The sequence below is a fragment of the Apis laboriosa genome, unplaced genomic scaffold, assembly GCF_014066325.1.
Source record: "Apis laboriosa isolate Shangri-la unplaced genomic scaffold, ASM1406632v1 scaffold71_cov137, whole genome shotgun sequence".
NCBI classification, from domain to species: Eukaryota; Metazoa; Arthropoda; class Insecta; order Hymenoptera; family Apidae; genus Apis; species Apis laboriosa.
In genome coordinates this window covers 1,857,485-1,871,858 of record NW_025224229.1, presented here as the reverse complement: position 1 = coordinate 1,871,858, position 14,374 = coordinate 1,857,485, and the positions used below count along the sequence as shown (strand labels likewise).

At 17.9% G+C, this 14,374-nt stretch overlaps 1 protein-coding gene across 2 annotated transcripts; it reads left to right on the top strand.

The window, feature by feature from the left end:
* The first annotated feature begins 8,429 nt into the window (after window positions 1-8,429).
* On the top strand, window positions 8,430-12,879 carry LOC122719227 (protein tumorous imaginal discs, mitochondrial-like). Of its 2 annotated transcripts, XM_043944878.1 has the most exons (6): window positions 8,461-8,625; window positions 9,383-9,846; window positions 10,382-10,645; window positions 10,756-11,200; window positions 11,598-11,709; window positions 12,329-12,466. In XM_043944878.1, the coding sequence occupies exons 1-5, from the start codon at window positions 8,541-8,543 to the stop codon at window positions 11,696-11,698; spliced, it is 1,359 nt and encodes a 452-aa protein (XP_043800813.1). In that variant the 5' UTR covers window positions 8,461-8,540; the 3' UTR covers window positions 11,699-11,709; window positions 12,329-12,466. The 2 variants fall into 2 exon arrangements, with proteins under 2 accessions (XP_043800812.1, XP_043800813.1); XM_043944877.1 differs by lacking the exon at window positions 11,598-11,709 and having other exon boundaries at window positions 8,430-8,625; window positions 12,329-12,879.
* Window positions 12,880-14,374: the final 1,495 nt, after the last annotated feature.

Sequence of the window (14,374 nt, the reverse complement as noted above, 5' to 3'; positions counted from 1 at the left end):
TTGTTATATGCTATTGCTAATGGTCACTTATTTGCCTTTAAATTTTTTCTTTTCTGTTTTAATCTTTTTTAATATTGAAAGTTCTTATTTTTTCTTAAGATATTTTTTTTTCTAAATACGAATTTTCAGATTTTATTTTTTTCACATTTCATAATTCTTTTTCTATTGTAAGTCTCTTCTCAATCATTTGTTTTTATTGTTTTTTTATTGCTATTAGGAATTGATGAATTCCGATGTTCCATATTAATAGTTCTTTATTTTTTTTTTTCAATTCGCTTGAATTTTTTTATTTCTTATAATCAAAGCTTTTCCTTTTTCTTCTCTGATTTAATATATATATATATATATATATATATATATATATATATAATATTAATTTAATATAATTTTTCTATTTTTCTGCATATATTTTCTTTAATCTCTGTTCTTTATTATTTGATTGTATTTTGTTCATTATATTCTCTCTTTATTTGAATATATTTTCATTTTTTCTTTTGATTGAGTTTTATTTCCTGGTTTTTTTCAATTGATTATATTTTATTAAATATATGCAATTCTTCTTACTCACTATTTGTCTTTTCAATAAAATTTTGTATTCTCATCAAATTTTACCATTTTAATATATTCTTTTTTTCTCAGGATTATATATTCTGTAATTTTTACTATTCTCTAGATATTTGAAGAATATATTCTTTTTTATTTCTGGTTGGTTTATTTCAATTTTTCAATTTTTTGGGACATGATAGTACGATTTAAATAATTAAATACAAAACCATTGGTTTAATCATTCCATTTCTCTTATTATGATTTTTTAGATAAGTTATTGCTATTATCGTTCAAAAATTCTTTAATAAGTCTGCATTTATCAATATAGTCTGTATTTTTTTTAACAAACTTCTGTTCGTTTTTTCTGCGATCTTATTGTTTCGTAGATTGTAAATTGTTTTATATATTGTAAGATAATTTTTTGATAAGCTATATTTTTTATCCTAAAAAAATCTTCAAAATTGTTAATAAAAATTAATAAATTCCTTTTTATTATCTGAACAGATCTTTTTGATTCTAATTTATTTGTTTTCATAATTTATTTTCATATCTAATATATTTTATAAAATAATATATTTCTTCTATAGAATATACCTTGATATATTTATTTATTCATCATAATAAATTCTGCCAAAGATTCCATTGGCATTCAATGTAAATTTTATAATTTAATGTATGAATGTACTTTATACTGATATGAGGTTTCTGATAGAGTTTTCCTATTGTACATGACTATATACAATTATATCAGTTGTTTTATATAATTATCTTTAATCTATCTTTGTCTAATCTTTAATGAAGCTACTATATATAATATTAATTTATATATAGTAGTATATTATATATAGTAGTATATTATATATATAGTAGTATATATATATATATATAGTAGTATATTATATATTCTATTACATATATGTACATTTTATTTATATTTTTCAAATATCCAAACATCTATGCCAACATAGTTTACTATCTTTTGGTTTTTCTTTTGGTTCTTGATTTATAATTTATAACTTTCTTGATTTGGTATAAAATATGAATATACTATCCTTTTTTGAATACTATTATTTATCTACTATTATATATATAGTAATATCACTTTTGAGTGATATCACTTTCAATGTTGAGTCAATCATTTTATATTATTCATTTCATATTAAATGTTATAATGATTTTAGTTAAGTTTACTTACAAATAGTGAATTAATTCTCAGATGTAGTATATATTATATATATTATATTTTTGATGTTGATTGTTCTTGATCATTATTTTCGTCACAATTTTTTTTTTTATTTTGCTTTTAAAGATTTTATCATATTCTGCAACATTAATATTCTGATGTATTTGTCATATATTTTATATTGACATGTATTGTTAAGTCAAAATGAAACATTCATTCTTCAATTTTATATTTAATTTTCATTGATATCAGAAATATATTGTATTTTATGATCTAAAATATATGTTTGCCTTTGTATCTAGTAGTTATGTTATTTTGTTTCTTCCTGATTGTAATTCTTTCATTTCTGATAAAATTAGAATGTATGTTATTATAATTGTTATATTTACTTCTATTACATACATACATATTGTAGCTTCTTTTCATTATATTAATATTGTTTTGCTATATGATTCATTTTTCCATATATGAAGCATTCATATTTATATATTTTTTGTGATATATATGTCTTTTTATCCTTGCTGTAATAATTATTCACCAATTTTGTGACTTAATTAGATTTTTTTTTTTTTTTTGAATAATATTCAATGGAATGAATGTTGAGTCTAATATACCAATTGCAATTCGGTCAAGTTTCATATATATATTCATGCTTTATGACATCATGTGTCATTTTTCTTTCTTTAACAGAGTATTTTATAATTGTATTTTTCAATGCAATATTTTTTATTTATAATATAATCATTTATCGATTTCTTTATATAGTATATTTATATACTTTAATCTTATATTCTTTAATCTTATATTGACATGGTTGACTACAGTATTCATAGCATGTATCTAAGAAAGAAAGAAAATTAGATTCATTCAATAAAATGGTTATTATGATTTCGAATTATTTTTGATTTTCTATATAGGTTCTATGGTTTTTTATATATTTTTTATATATTTTTCTTTTTCCTTCAATTAATTCAGGCAAATCATATATTTTATCAATCTCTAACAATAATTCATTTAATATTAAAAATAGAAAATATTAATATCTAATGAAACAAAGATTCATTTTCTATTACATTTCGAATTTACAGACTTTTAATGTAACTTTTACCTTCAGAGTTTATTCATATTTTTTAATCATTTAATTATTAATTTTATCAATATTCTCGCCCTTTTAACCATCATTAATTTTTACTTCCACCATTACGTGATTTTTCTAACCTCTCTATACTATTATTTTTCTATATAAACTATGCTCTACTACTAATTATTGTAGAAAGATTAGTGCTGTCATATTTCCTTTTTTTTTTTTTTTTTTTTTTTTTTTTTTTTTTTTACATGAATCAATAGATCTTATTGAATTTTTTTTCTGTATTATTTTGTTTATCATAATTATATTCTATCTGTACTAATATAATATGCTTTTTGGATGCTACATTCGAACTGAAAAGTGAGGAAAAATATTAAAAATAATAATTTTTAAAATAAAATAGATTCACAATCATAATAAAATTTACTAAGAATAGTTATGAAAAGAATATTGAATTATGATAATTCAAATAAGATATATAATAAAATAGTTAATGCAGTTATACAGACTTCAAAAAAAAATTCGAAAAGATTAATTGAGCTTCAAATAAAAAACTTAATATTTATTTAACAAAGAACTTTATATTTTATCATAGATAATTTAAACTTTTTTACATATGAATGAAAATATACTTTAAATATGAATGTAAATAAAAAAAAATATAACTATCTGGAAGAAAGTTCTATATTTCTAAAATTATTTGCTTTAAGTTATATTTAGCAATCCTTTTTTAACAATATTTCTGTCAAATAAAAAATTTGTAGATCGAATTTTATTATTTTTTTTATGATTAATATTATTTATAATATCTCATATATTTTAATTGATAGACATAATATTCTTTGATCTCGGAGCACAATAATTCATTTAATATTAAAAATAGAAAATATTAATATCTAATGAAAGAAATGAAAATCAACATTAATGCATATTATAAGTTGCAAAAGAAAAACAATTATAAAGTACAGTTATTATAAAGTACAATTCTTCTAAACATATTAACAAAAAATGAATCATTTATTCTAAGAATTTAAAATGGAGAATTGAAAATTTTTTTCATTATATAAATACTTTTACATGGATATCTATTTAATATCTAATACATTTAAAATATTTATTTATTTTTATCTTTTATTTAAATAAATAATTTTAATATATTTTTAATATTTATATGTACTTTTTTAAATGCTGCAATATATTGTATTGATTCATATAAATATCTTGTTAAAAAAATGGATATATATATATAGAATAATAAATAATAGACTTTTACAATTGTTTCATAAGTCTCATGTTTTTTTATTCTATCCAAAGCTATTTTTATCAAATTTAATTTTAATTTTTCAAGCAAGATTTAAACAAATCATTTCATAAATGTAATATTTTTTTTTAAATTGTTCTACAAAATTAAACAAAGTATTTCTTTGTTTGAAAAATCCAGCCATCAATCATGAAATATGTTATAAAAAATATTAAAATATTTATTATATTTACTTATTCTTTTTTTATTTATTTATTTACTTATTTAAATATACAAAATTATCCATTTTTCATCATCATAATCATTCTTTGAATGTGCGGAAATATGTGAAAATTAAAAATAATTATTCATTTTTGATTTAATGATTTTTGAATATGTTACAGAAATTAATATTTTGAATAATTATAAAAAAATACAAAAAGATATTCTTTATCAATTTCAATGATCTTGAATTATGATATTGACTATGATTCTGAACATCTTTTTTATACATGTTATTATCGTTCAGTTTTAGTTTTATTTCTGAGATATTTGCAAAAAAAATTGTTATGTAAGTATATGATCGCCATTATTTACTGAGTCTAACATCTATATAAAATTATTAAATTTAATATCTATTCATAGTGAATTTGAACATTTTGAAAAATCCGTAGAATTTATTATATACTAAGAATTTACTAAATATTAACAATAATTAATTTTAATAATAATATTAACAATAATGTGACTTATTAATTTATTCATATAAATTTCGTGGTAATTATGCATTATATTATGTTTACATAAAGAATAGATAAATGATGATTATATTACAGATGCATATATATAGACGAAATTCTATATAATAATAAATAATTTTTTTTTCCATTTTTATTATTTTTTCCATTATTTAATAAAAAATTAGTCACTTTCAAATTGAAAAATTTTTGAAGTCGATAGGAAATATTTTTTTAAATAATTATTGACCAATTTTTTTTCTATACATGTAATCATTGCTCGATTTTACTTTTTGAGATATTTGCAAAAAACGATTACTATATTAAATTTCGTATAAAAAAAACTGTATAAAAAAAACTGATGTTAAAAGTTCTAGAGATAAAATGTTCTGATGTTTATATTTTCAAGATGAAAATAATTACTGCCGTTGTATTATTGATACGTAAATTGATTATGATATTCTATTATCTATTTTAATGACATTCACAAAAGTAAATATTGCATACATAAACAGTTATATAAGCATTTAACACATATCAAATAAGTATAATATTTTTCGATTACTATTTTTTTATATTTTATTTTAATTATTTAACACCATTTTTATTCTTATAAATCAGATGACATTTAAGAATATATTAGAATATATTATAATAAATATAATAAGTAGAATATTTCTCGATGGAGACTAGTTATTACTGGCATCATGAATTCGGAATACGATATTATCGTAATATCGTAATTCGAATGATCAAAAATTTTTAATCTTTATCATTTTCATTTTATTTTTTTATATTTTTTTTATACTTTAGAATTTAGTATCAAATCTAAAGCTGATTTTAATGAAAAATAAAAAATACAATCTCATATGGCGAAATGGATGTAGAGAATTTTTGATTCTATTTTATTTTAGAAGAAAAAGAATAGAATTAATTATATTAGATTCAATGTTATTAATAATTTAATATAATAATAATTATTATTATATTATTATTATTATATATTATTATATTATTATTATTATATTATTAGATGATTATTATAATTAAATTATTTTTAATTATTATTATTATTATTATTAAATTAAGATTATTATTATTATAAGATTATTATTATTATTAAAGTATCAATTATTAATAGAATATAGAAAATTGATCAATAGATTATTGTTTTTAGATTAAAGATAAATGTTTGCGATTATTATATTGTTTTTTATATTTTTGGTTTTAAAAATAATGTTTTTGTTAATTTAAAGCTTAAAAGATAAATATTATTAATAAAAAAAATTGTTTTATTTCATTTTCTAATGAATAACATTTATTTTTTAACCAATATATAAAAAATATTTCATTACACTTTTATTTTTCAATACTTTTATGATGAAACTTTTAATAATGAATCAGATTTGACCTTTATTCAAATAAAAAAAATAATTTGTTTAAAAAAAAATATAAATAAATTTTAAATATTTATTATTTTTTAAATATTTAATTATTTAAATATTAAACATTGAGGTAATATGTTTATAAAAGTGTTTGTTAGTAATTAGTTCCTGCATGCAATTNTATATATATATATATATATATAATATTCTATATTTATTTATATATAATAATATTCTATATTTATATATATTTACATATAAGATTTATTTATCTTGTAATGAAATATTAATTTTAAATTCATATAAAATTAGAAAAAATTAAAAGAAAATAAAAATAATTTATTGTGATAACCAGTATAAAATGATAATATCATTTTCAATAAGATAATGAAAAATCAAGTTTTTTGGCAATAAATGTATAATAAATTGTTTTTTAAAATATTTAAATATATGTATATATATTTGTTTGTCATAATATCTATAATCTAAATTTCCTAAGTATATCATTTGTAATCATATATATTCCCACATTATTATGCAACTGTTGCCGTATTTTATCGTAGATCTAATGTTATTCTTAGACTTCTTTAATTTTTAATCTTTAAATTGTTATCATCGGATTCTCACACATTAAATTTATTTTCATCCAAGAATATTATTTCTTTTTAAAATTTTAATAGTTTTTTAATATATTTTTTTGCAAAATCAAAATGTGTTTTTTTATTAATCTTATTAAAAACTATTAATATTAATAAAAACTTTTTTTTCGCAACATATATGAAATTCAGATTTTTTTTAACGTTGTAAATATCTTTGAATTTATAGTTTTATTTATAATGATTTTTAATTTTGATATAATAGCAACAATATTTTCAAAAAAATTAATTTTTATTTTTTCTTAAAATAAATGTTTTATTTTTTTCGTTTCGATAATCTATCAAAACAATGCTTATTTTCCATTATATTTTTTTAATAATATACTATATAGTAATTTCAGTTATTTCCCAAAAAGATTTCTTTATGAAATTTAATTTAATAATTTTTTTAACTATAATTTTAATTCTAATACAATACAGATTTTTATTATTCATTACAATATTCAATACAATACAGATTTATTATTTTATTCATTATTCTATATTCTGAATAGAAAATGAGTTCTGATATTTTATAGAAATTATTTTCTCGAGTATCAAATATCACTTACAAAAAAATGGCATAATATATCATAAATACATAATAAAATAGAAAATATTGAAAATTGAAAAATAAAAATTATCAGATACTTATTTTTAAAAATAGATTTTTTGATCACATTGAATTTCGATAATCTATCAAAACAATGCTTATTTTCCATTATATTTTTTTAATAATATACTATATAGTAATTTCAGTTATTCAGTTATAATTCAATTTTCTTACTTGACAAAAATTTATAATAAAAATATATTTATTAAGTTTTTTTTAGATTTCAAATCATAACAAAACTTTATTGTGGAATTGATTCTGAAATATATACTATAATATATTTATATACAAATATATACTTTAATATATTTATATAAATTATATTAATTCGAGTTGTAATATAATAATAATAAATAATAGTTAATTTATTAATAAATGAATTTATGAAAAGATTGCGGACAGTTAATATATACCTAATACAAATTTTGTTTATATTTACTGTAATAATGATATAATATAAAAAAAAATTTTGCAATCTTTATTGATAGAATTTTCTGAATAAATTTTCAAACATTAAATTTAAATTTTAAATTTTAATGTGATAGTTTTAGGTTTTTATTAGAATTAGAAATATCTGATTTATTTTCCTTATTGTGAAATTGTATTTATTTTTGCGAAATTGTATTTATTGGTATAATTTTAATCATAAAGAGTAAGAAAATCATAAATTTTTATACATATTTGTATATATGTATATTACAGAATTATTTTAAAGCACTTTACTTTATCTATATACATATATGTATATTATGTAAATGTGTTGTACTAAATGTTTAAGTTCACTTGAAAATTATTTTTCATTATTGAAAATATTTAAAAAATTATTAAAAATATTAAAAAATTATCATAAAAATTTAATTTGAATTAAAAAATTAATAAAAAATTTATTAAATTTTAAAAAAGAAAAAATTTTATAAATTATTTATATATTTTTATATGAAATATATATAACTATTTGTATATATATATATTTAATTTCAATGTATCACGTGATAGTACAGCCATGCGTCTTTTATGCAACATGGCGACCGGCAAAGGACTTGCAATCGTTTTCCGATCAAAGACTATTAATTTTATCAGCAATAGTAAATTAAATAAATTGTCATGTGGTATTATGCAGAAATGTAGCACATGTCATCAATCTAATAGAACAATAGTATTGAGTGTCGGCAACTGGAATTTAAAGAAAATAGAAAAATGTAATGTATACGTTTAATCATATACAGATTACATCATACTTTTGATAATGTCTAATTTATTTTAAATATATTTACTTATAATATATTACTATTTAACAAAAATTTTTCATTTTAAATTATATATAGCATCATGAATATTTTTTTTGTCGTTTGAAATTTCAATAAAAAATATTTTCAAAGTGAAATATAACCTAATACTTAATACTTCATAACCATGCCTTCTTTCTTTACTATTAACGGTTGTTTATAATAATATTTGATTAATTCTTCTTATCCAATTATTATTTAATTTATTAATTATATATAATAGTTTTATATTGATATTTAATATTTTTTAATAATATGTTATTAAATTCTTCATATAAATAAATTAATAATAAAATTAATAATAAATAAATTAATAAATTAAATTAATAATCTTTTGCATTTTTATAAATTTTATATATTTTATAAATTTTCCATTATTTATTTTAAGATAATTTTATTCATTTTATTATTAAGTTAATAATATGTTATTTCAATTATTATAATAATTTATTATATATGTAAAATAAAAGTATGTTTTATTTTTAATATTTTATTTTTGGAAATAATTTCAATAAAAAAAAATAAATAATTTACAATATGTATAGAGAATTAATAGTAAAATATTTTCTATATAATTTTGTTAATCAAATATATGTCTTATTATTCATTATTATTGTTATATTTAAAAAAATCTTTTATAGTACAAATTATTTTTTGAATATAATTGCAGGTATGATAGGAAATTTAACTCAAATTCAAAGAGGAATACATACAACGCAAAAATTATTAAAACGTAATTATTATGAAATATTGGGTGTATCCAAAAATGCTTCAGCAAAAGATATTAAGAAGGCTTACTATCAACTTGCTAAAAAATATCATCCTGATACAAATAAAGGAGATCCAGATGCAAGTAAAAAGTTTCAGGAAGTTTCAGAAGCATATGAAGTACTAAGTGATGATAATAAAAGAAAAGAATATGATACATGGGGAGCTACATCAGAACAAATGGGAATGGGACAACAGGGTACTGGTCATACGAAAGACTTTAACGAAGGATGGCAATTTCGGTCATCAATCAATCCAGAAGAATTATTTAGAAAAATATTTGGAGAAACTGGATTTCAAACTAATATTTTTAATGATTTTGAAGATTATCAAGAGTCAAAATATGGTTTTGGAGCAGCTCAAGAGGTATATTATTATTATTATATATTACAAAATTAAGAGAATAAACAAATTTAATATTATTCAAGCAAAATTTAAATTATCCATAAAATCTAATGAAATTTAATTGAAATATATATTTTAAATTTTATCAAAATAAATTGTTTTATTCAATTGCTTGGTTAAAGATGTATATGATATAAATTCAAACAATTTATTAAAGCAGTATCATCTATTAATTTCACTAAGTTTCTTAAGAACATTCTATATTGACTATTTTTATTTACTTTAAATGACAAAAATTTATTAAACAATGATTTAGAATGTAAGGTACCATTTTTCAAATTAATACAGATTGTTAAACAAAAACATTGCAGATCACATAATAATATATATTTCCAATTTTATATATAAATTATGAGATTTTAAGTTTATTCGAGTAATTTTATGCCAAATTTATTTACTTCTTTAACTTTATTATATATACATTGCATTTTACTTGCATACATGGATGTATACATTTTTAGTGCATTAATATTATATGATTGTTTCTGATTTTTAGGTTATTATGAATTTAACATTTCCTCAAGCTGCCAGAGGAGTGAATAAAGATATACAATTAAATGTAGTAGATACATGTCCAAAATGTTTAGGTTCACGATGTGAACCTGGAACAAAAGCAGTTAGATGCCCATATTGTAATGGAACTGGAATGGAAACGATTAGCACTGGTCCTTTTGTAATGCGATCTAGTTGCCGTTATTGTTTAGGTACCAGAATGTTTATTAAATATCCCTGTCAGGAATGTCAAGGAAAAGGACAAACGGTATAAAAATATATCATATTGATTAAAAATAAATAAATAATTTAAAAAATAAGATTAAAGATAAATAAAAAACAATTTTTAATTTTACATCTTATATCAAATTTTAAAAGGTGCAACGTAAAAAAGTGATAGTTCCAGTACCAGCTGGTGTTGAAGATGGTCAAACAATTCGGATGGCTGTTGGTAACAAAGAAGTATTCATAACATTCCGTGTGGAAAAATCGAAATACTTTCGAAGAGATGGTCCAGATATACATACAGATGCTCAAATTTCATTATCACAAGCAGTACTTGGGGGTACAATAAGAATAGAAGGCGTTTATGAGGATCATACTATACAAATTCGGCCTGGTACTTCATCTCATACTAAAATTCGACTCAGTGGTAAAGGAATGAAAAAAGTGAATGGTGTAGGATATGGAGATCACTATGTACAAATTAAAATTATTGTACCTACAAAATTAAATGATAAACAATTAGCATTACTTCAAGCATATGCTGAACTCGAAGATGATACACCTGGAAGTATACATGGCATAACATACAAAACAGATGGTAAGAATAAACATGACAAATCATGACAACGAAGAATATATATGATTAGTTAAAAATATATACCGAAAAACTGATATATTCGAATTTTTTTTAATTAAATTGAACTTAATTATTATCAAATATAGAATTTTTTAAATAATTTTTTTATAAAATAATATAAGATTAGATTTATGTGTCGCTTGAGTTTCCTTATGTGTACCTGCCCTTGTTAATTAAATAAATGATGTAAAAATTTATATATGCGTTTCATTAGTGTTTTATGTTTTTAAAAAGTAAAAAAAAATATTAACAAATTATTTAGTAAATTAATTAATAATCATCAGAATATTTTCTATTTTTATAATTTATTCATTTTATAAATTCTTTTATTTTGAGATTGTACGTATTTTTTTGGCAGGTCCAAGGGTAAAAACTCAAGCGAGACAGAATATGCAAAGTGAACAGAATGTTGAAAATGATGGTCTCCTTAATAAAATCAAGAAAGCTATATTTGGATAGACTAAAATTTGGTGAGTGAACTTTTCGGAGAAAGCATAAAAATTATATTGTAGAATTTATTTTTATGATCTATATATTTATCACAAAATAGATTATATCCCTCGTTTAATACGGTTTCGTTAGTACATTTTTCAAATTTACACGAGTTATAAATTACAACATTTTGTTTTTATTTGATATAGTTTTAAGCAATGCCAAGTATTTTAAAATTGTTATATGGAATAGTATGAAAAGAAAAGAAAATAAAAAAATATATACATTAATTAAAAAAAAAAGAAATTAATTTATTCATATAATAAAAAAATTCATAATTATTTTTTATTTGTTATTATGTATTTTTGTTTTTCCTGTTAATTTTATGTAAATATTATAATATATATATATATATTTTGTGTATATATTTTTATATATTATTTTATTTTATATTTATTTTATATATATATAAAATAAAATATATATATGTTTGTAAAGAAATTTTGAAAAATATTTTTGAATAAATTATGATATATACTTTATATGTATTTATATTCAATTAATGTAGGAAAAAATTTATGTAAGATTTAATTAACTATATTAAAGAAAGATTATTATATTTTCGAAATTTTTTTATTATAATATATTTATTTACAGGGACTAAAGAGAGTTATACTGGTCCTTTGAATTTAGTGGAATCTATACGGATAGCATTAGATGGCAAAAATATTTCTCATATAAACTGTGGAACTTCTGATTCAGAAAATAAATCTCAAAATAATACTGGAAAGAAAACAAATAGATTAAGAAATGGAGATATTAACACAATGAGAAGACGGGAAGCATCTTAAAGTTCAAATTTGATTATTAACAATTTTCAACAATTAAAAAAAAAGGAAAAAATGAAAAATAATAGTTAGTAACATTTCTAAAATTAAATAAAGAAATGTAAAAATAGGAAAAGCTATTATGTTTAAGATGTTTCTGATATATCAATATCATAAATATTATTTAAATTTAAAATTGACTATAATCTATATTTTTTAAAATTTGATTATACATTGGGATTATTGTTGATTATTTAAACTATAATTAAGTAATGTTCCTTTGCAAATAGAACATATTCATAAAAAAATTAATAGTTTCTGAAATATCAAAATTAATAGACAATTATAGCTGTGCTACTTTGTGTAATAAATTACGCAAATTATTTCTATTTATGCTTTATCATTATACATATTCCTTTCATACTATCCAAAATAAATTTGTAAATTTAATGTTTTTAAATATATTTAATATAAATTAATGTAAGAATAAAATAAGAAGAAAACATAAAATTACAACATAAATAATCTATTGATTTAATTATATTGTGTGTATATGCAAAAATAGAAAGCAAATAGTTGAATTTATTCTAAAAAATTTGTTTGTTTTCAAATTGTGAATCTTTTTCTTTTTATTTTATGTTTACTGTAACTAATGAAGAAAATTTAATATTATTTCTAATATAAAATTATATAAATATTTTATTGTAATAGAAAATGTATTATATATTTTATTTTCATTTATATATAAATATAAATAATATAATAATAAAAATTATAAGTCATAAAAAATAAATGTTTTGAAAAATATTAATATATAAGACAAAAATATTTTTTTAATAAATAGAATTTAAATGTTAAAACCTATATAATTTAAAATTAATATTCTAGTTTAAATAATTTTTTCAATAATCAATTATTTAAATATTCAATTTTATATATATTAAAAAATTATGATTTTTTAAATTTTAGCAATGTATATGTAGTAATTATGTAGTAATTATAAAATAATGCAAATTGATATTCATATTAAATTTTTTAAATATAATTATAAAATGAAAGAGATAATTTATTAATAAAGATATACATTATATTATTTTCAAAATATATATTGTAATAACATATTTTATGTTTTCATGTTTATATATAATTATATTGTTATTTTATATATATATACATAATGTTTTATTCATTAGTTCTTCATAATAATAGATTGTATATACATATAATATATTTTTAATATAAAAATCATATCTTATTAAAATATTATTTAAATTGAAAAATAATATTAAAAATTAACGTTTTAAAACTTAATTGAATTATGTAAGTTTATGAAGATAACAATAAATTAATATTAACAATTTTAAAATAATTTAAAAATAATTAAAAATTATTTTTAATTTTAATTTTACATATATAATACACATATAATATAATATAAAATAAATATAATATAAAATAATATAATAAAATATATTATATATTATATATAAAATATATATAATATTATATATATTATATACATTAATAAAAAATATAATATTTAAATTCAAAATATCATAAATATAACTATTTCATAAAATTAAAGAAACATTAAATTTTGAACAAAAAATTATCGATTTTTGAACTATAACTTATAAAGAGAAATTGTCATACATAAATCATACTTAAAAAATATAGAAGAAATAAAGTTTAAGATAAAAAATTTCGCACTTTAAAATGAATGTATTGACGATTCAATTTTTTTTACGAAGTTTAAAGTATAATAATAATTTATAATATAATAATTAATTTTTCGGTCGAAATTTTTGTATAAAATATATAAAATTTTTGAATAATATATAATTTAATGTCAAGTGCTATTATTAATATTTTATTG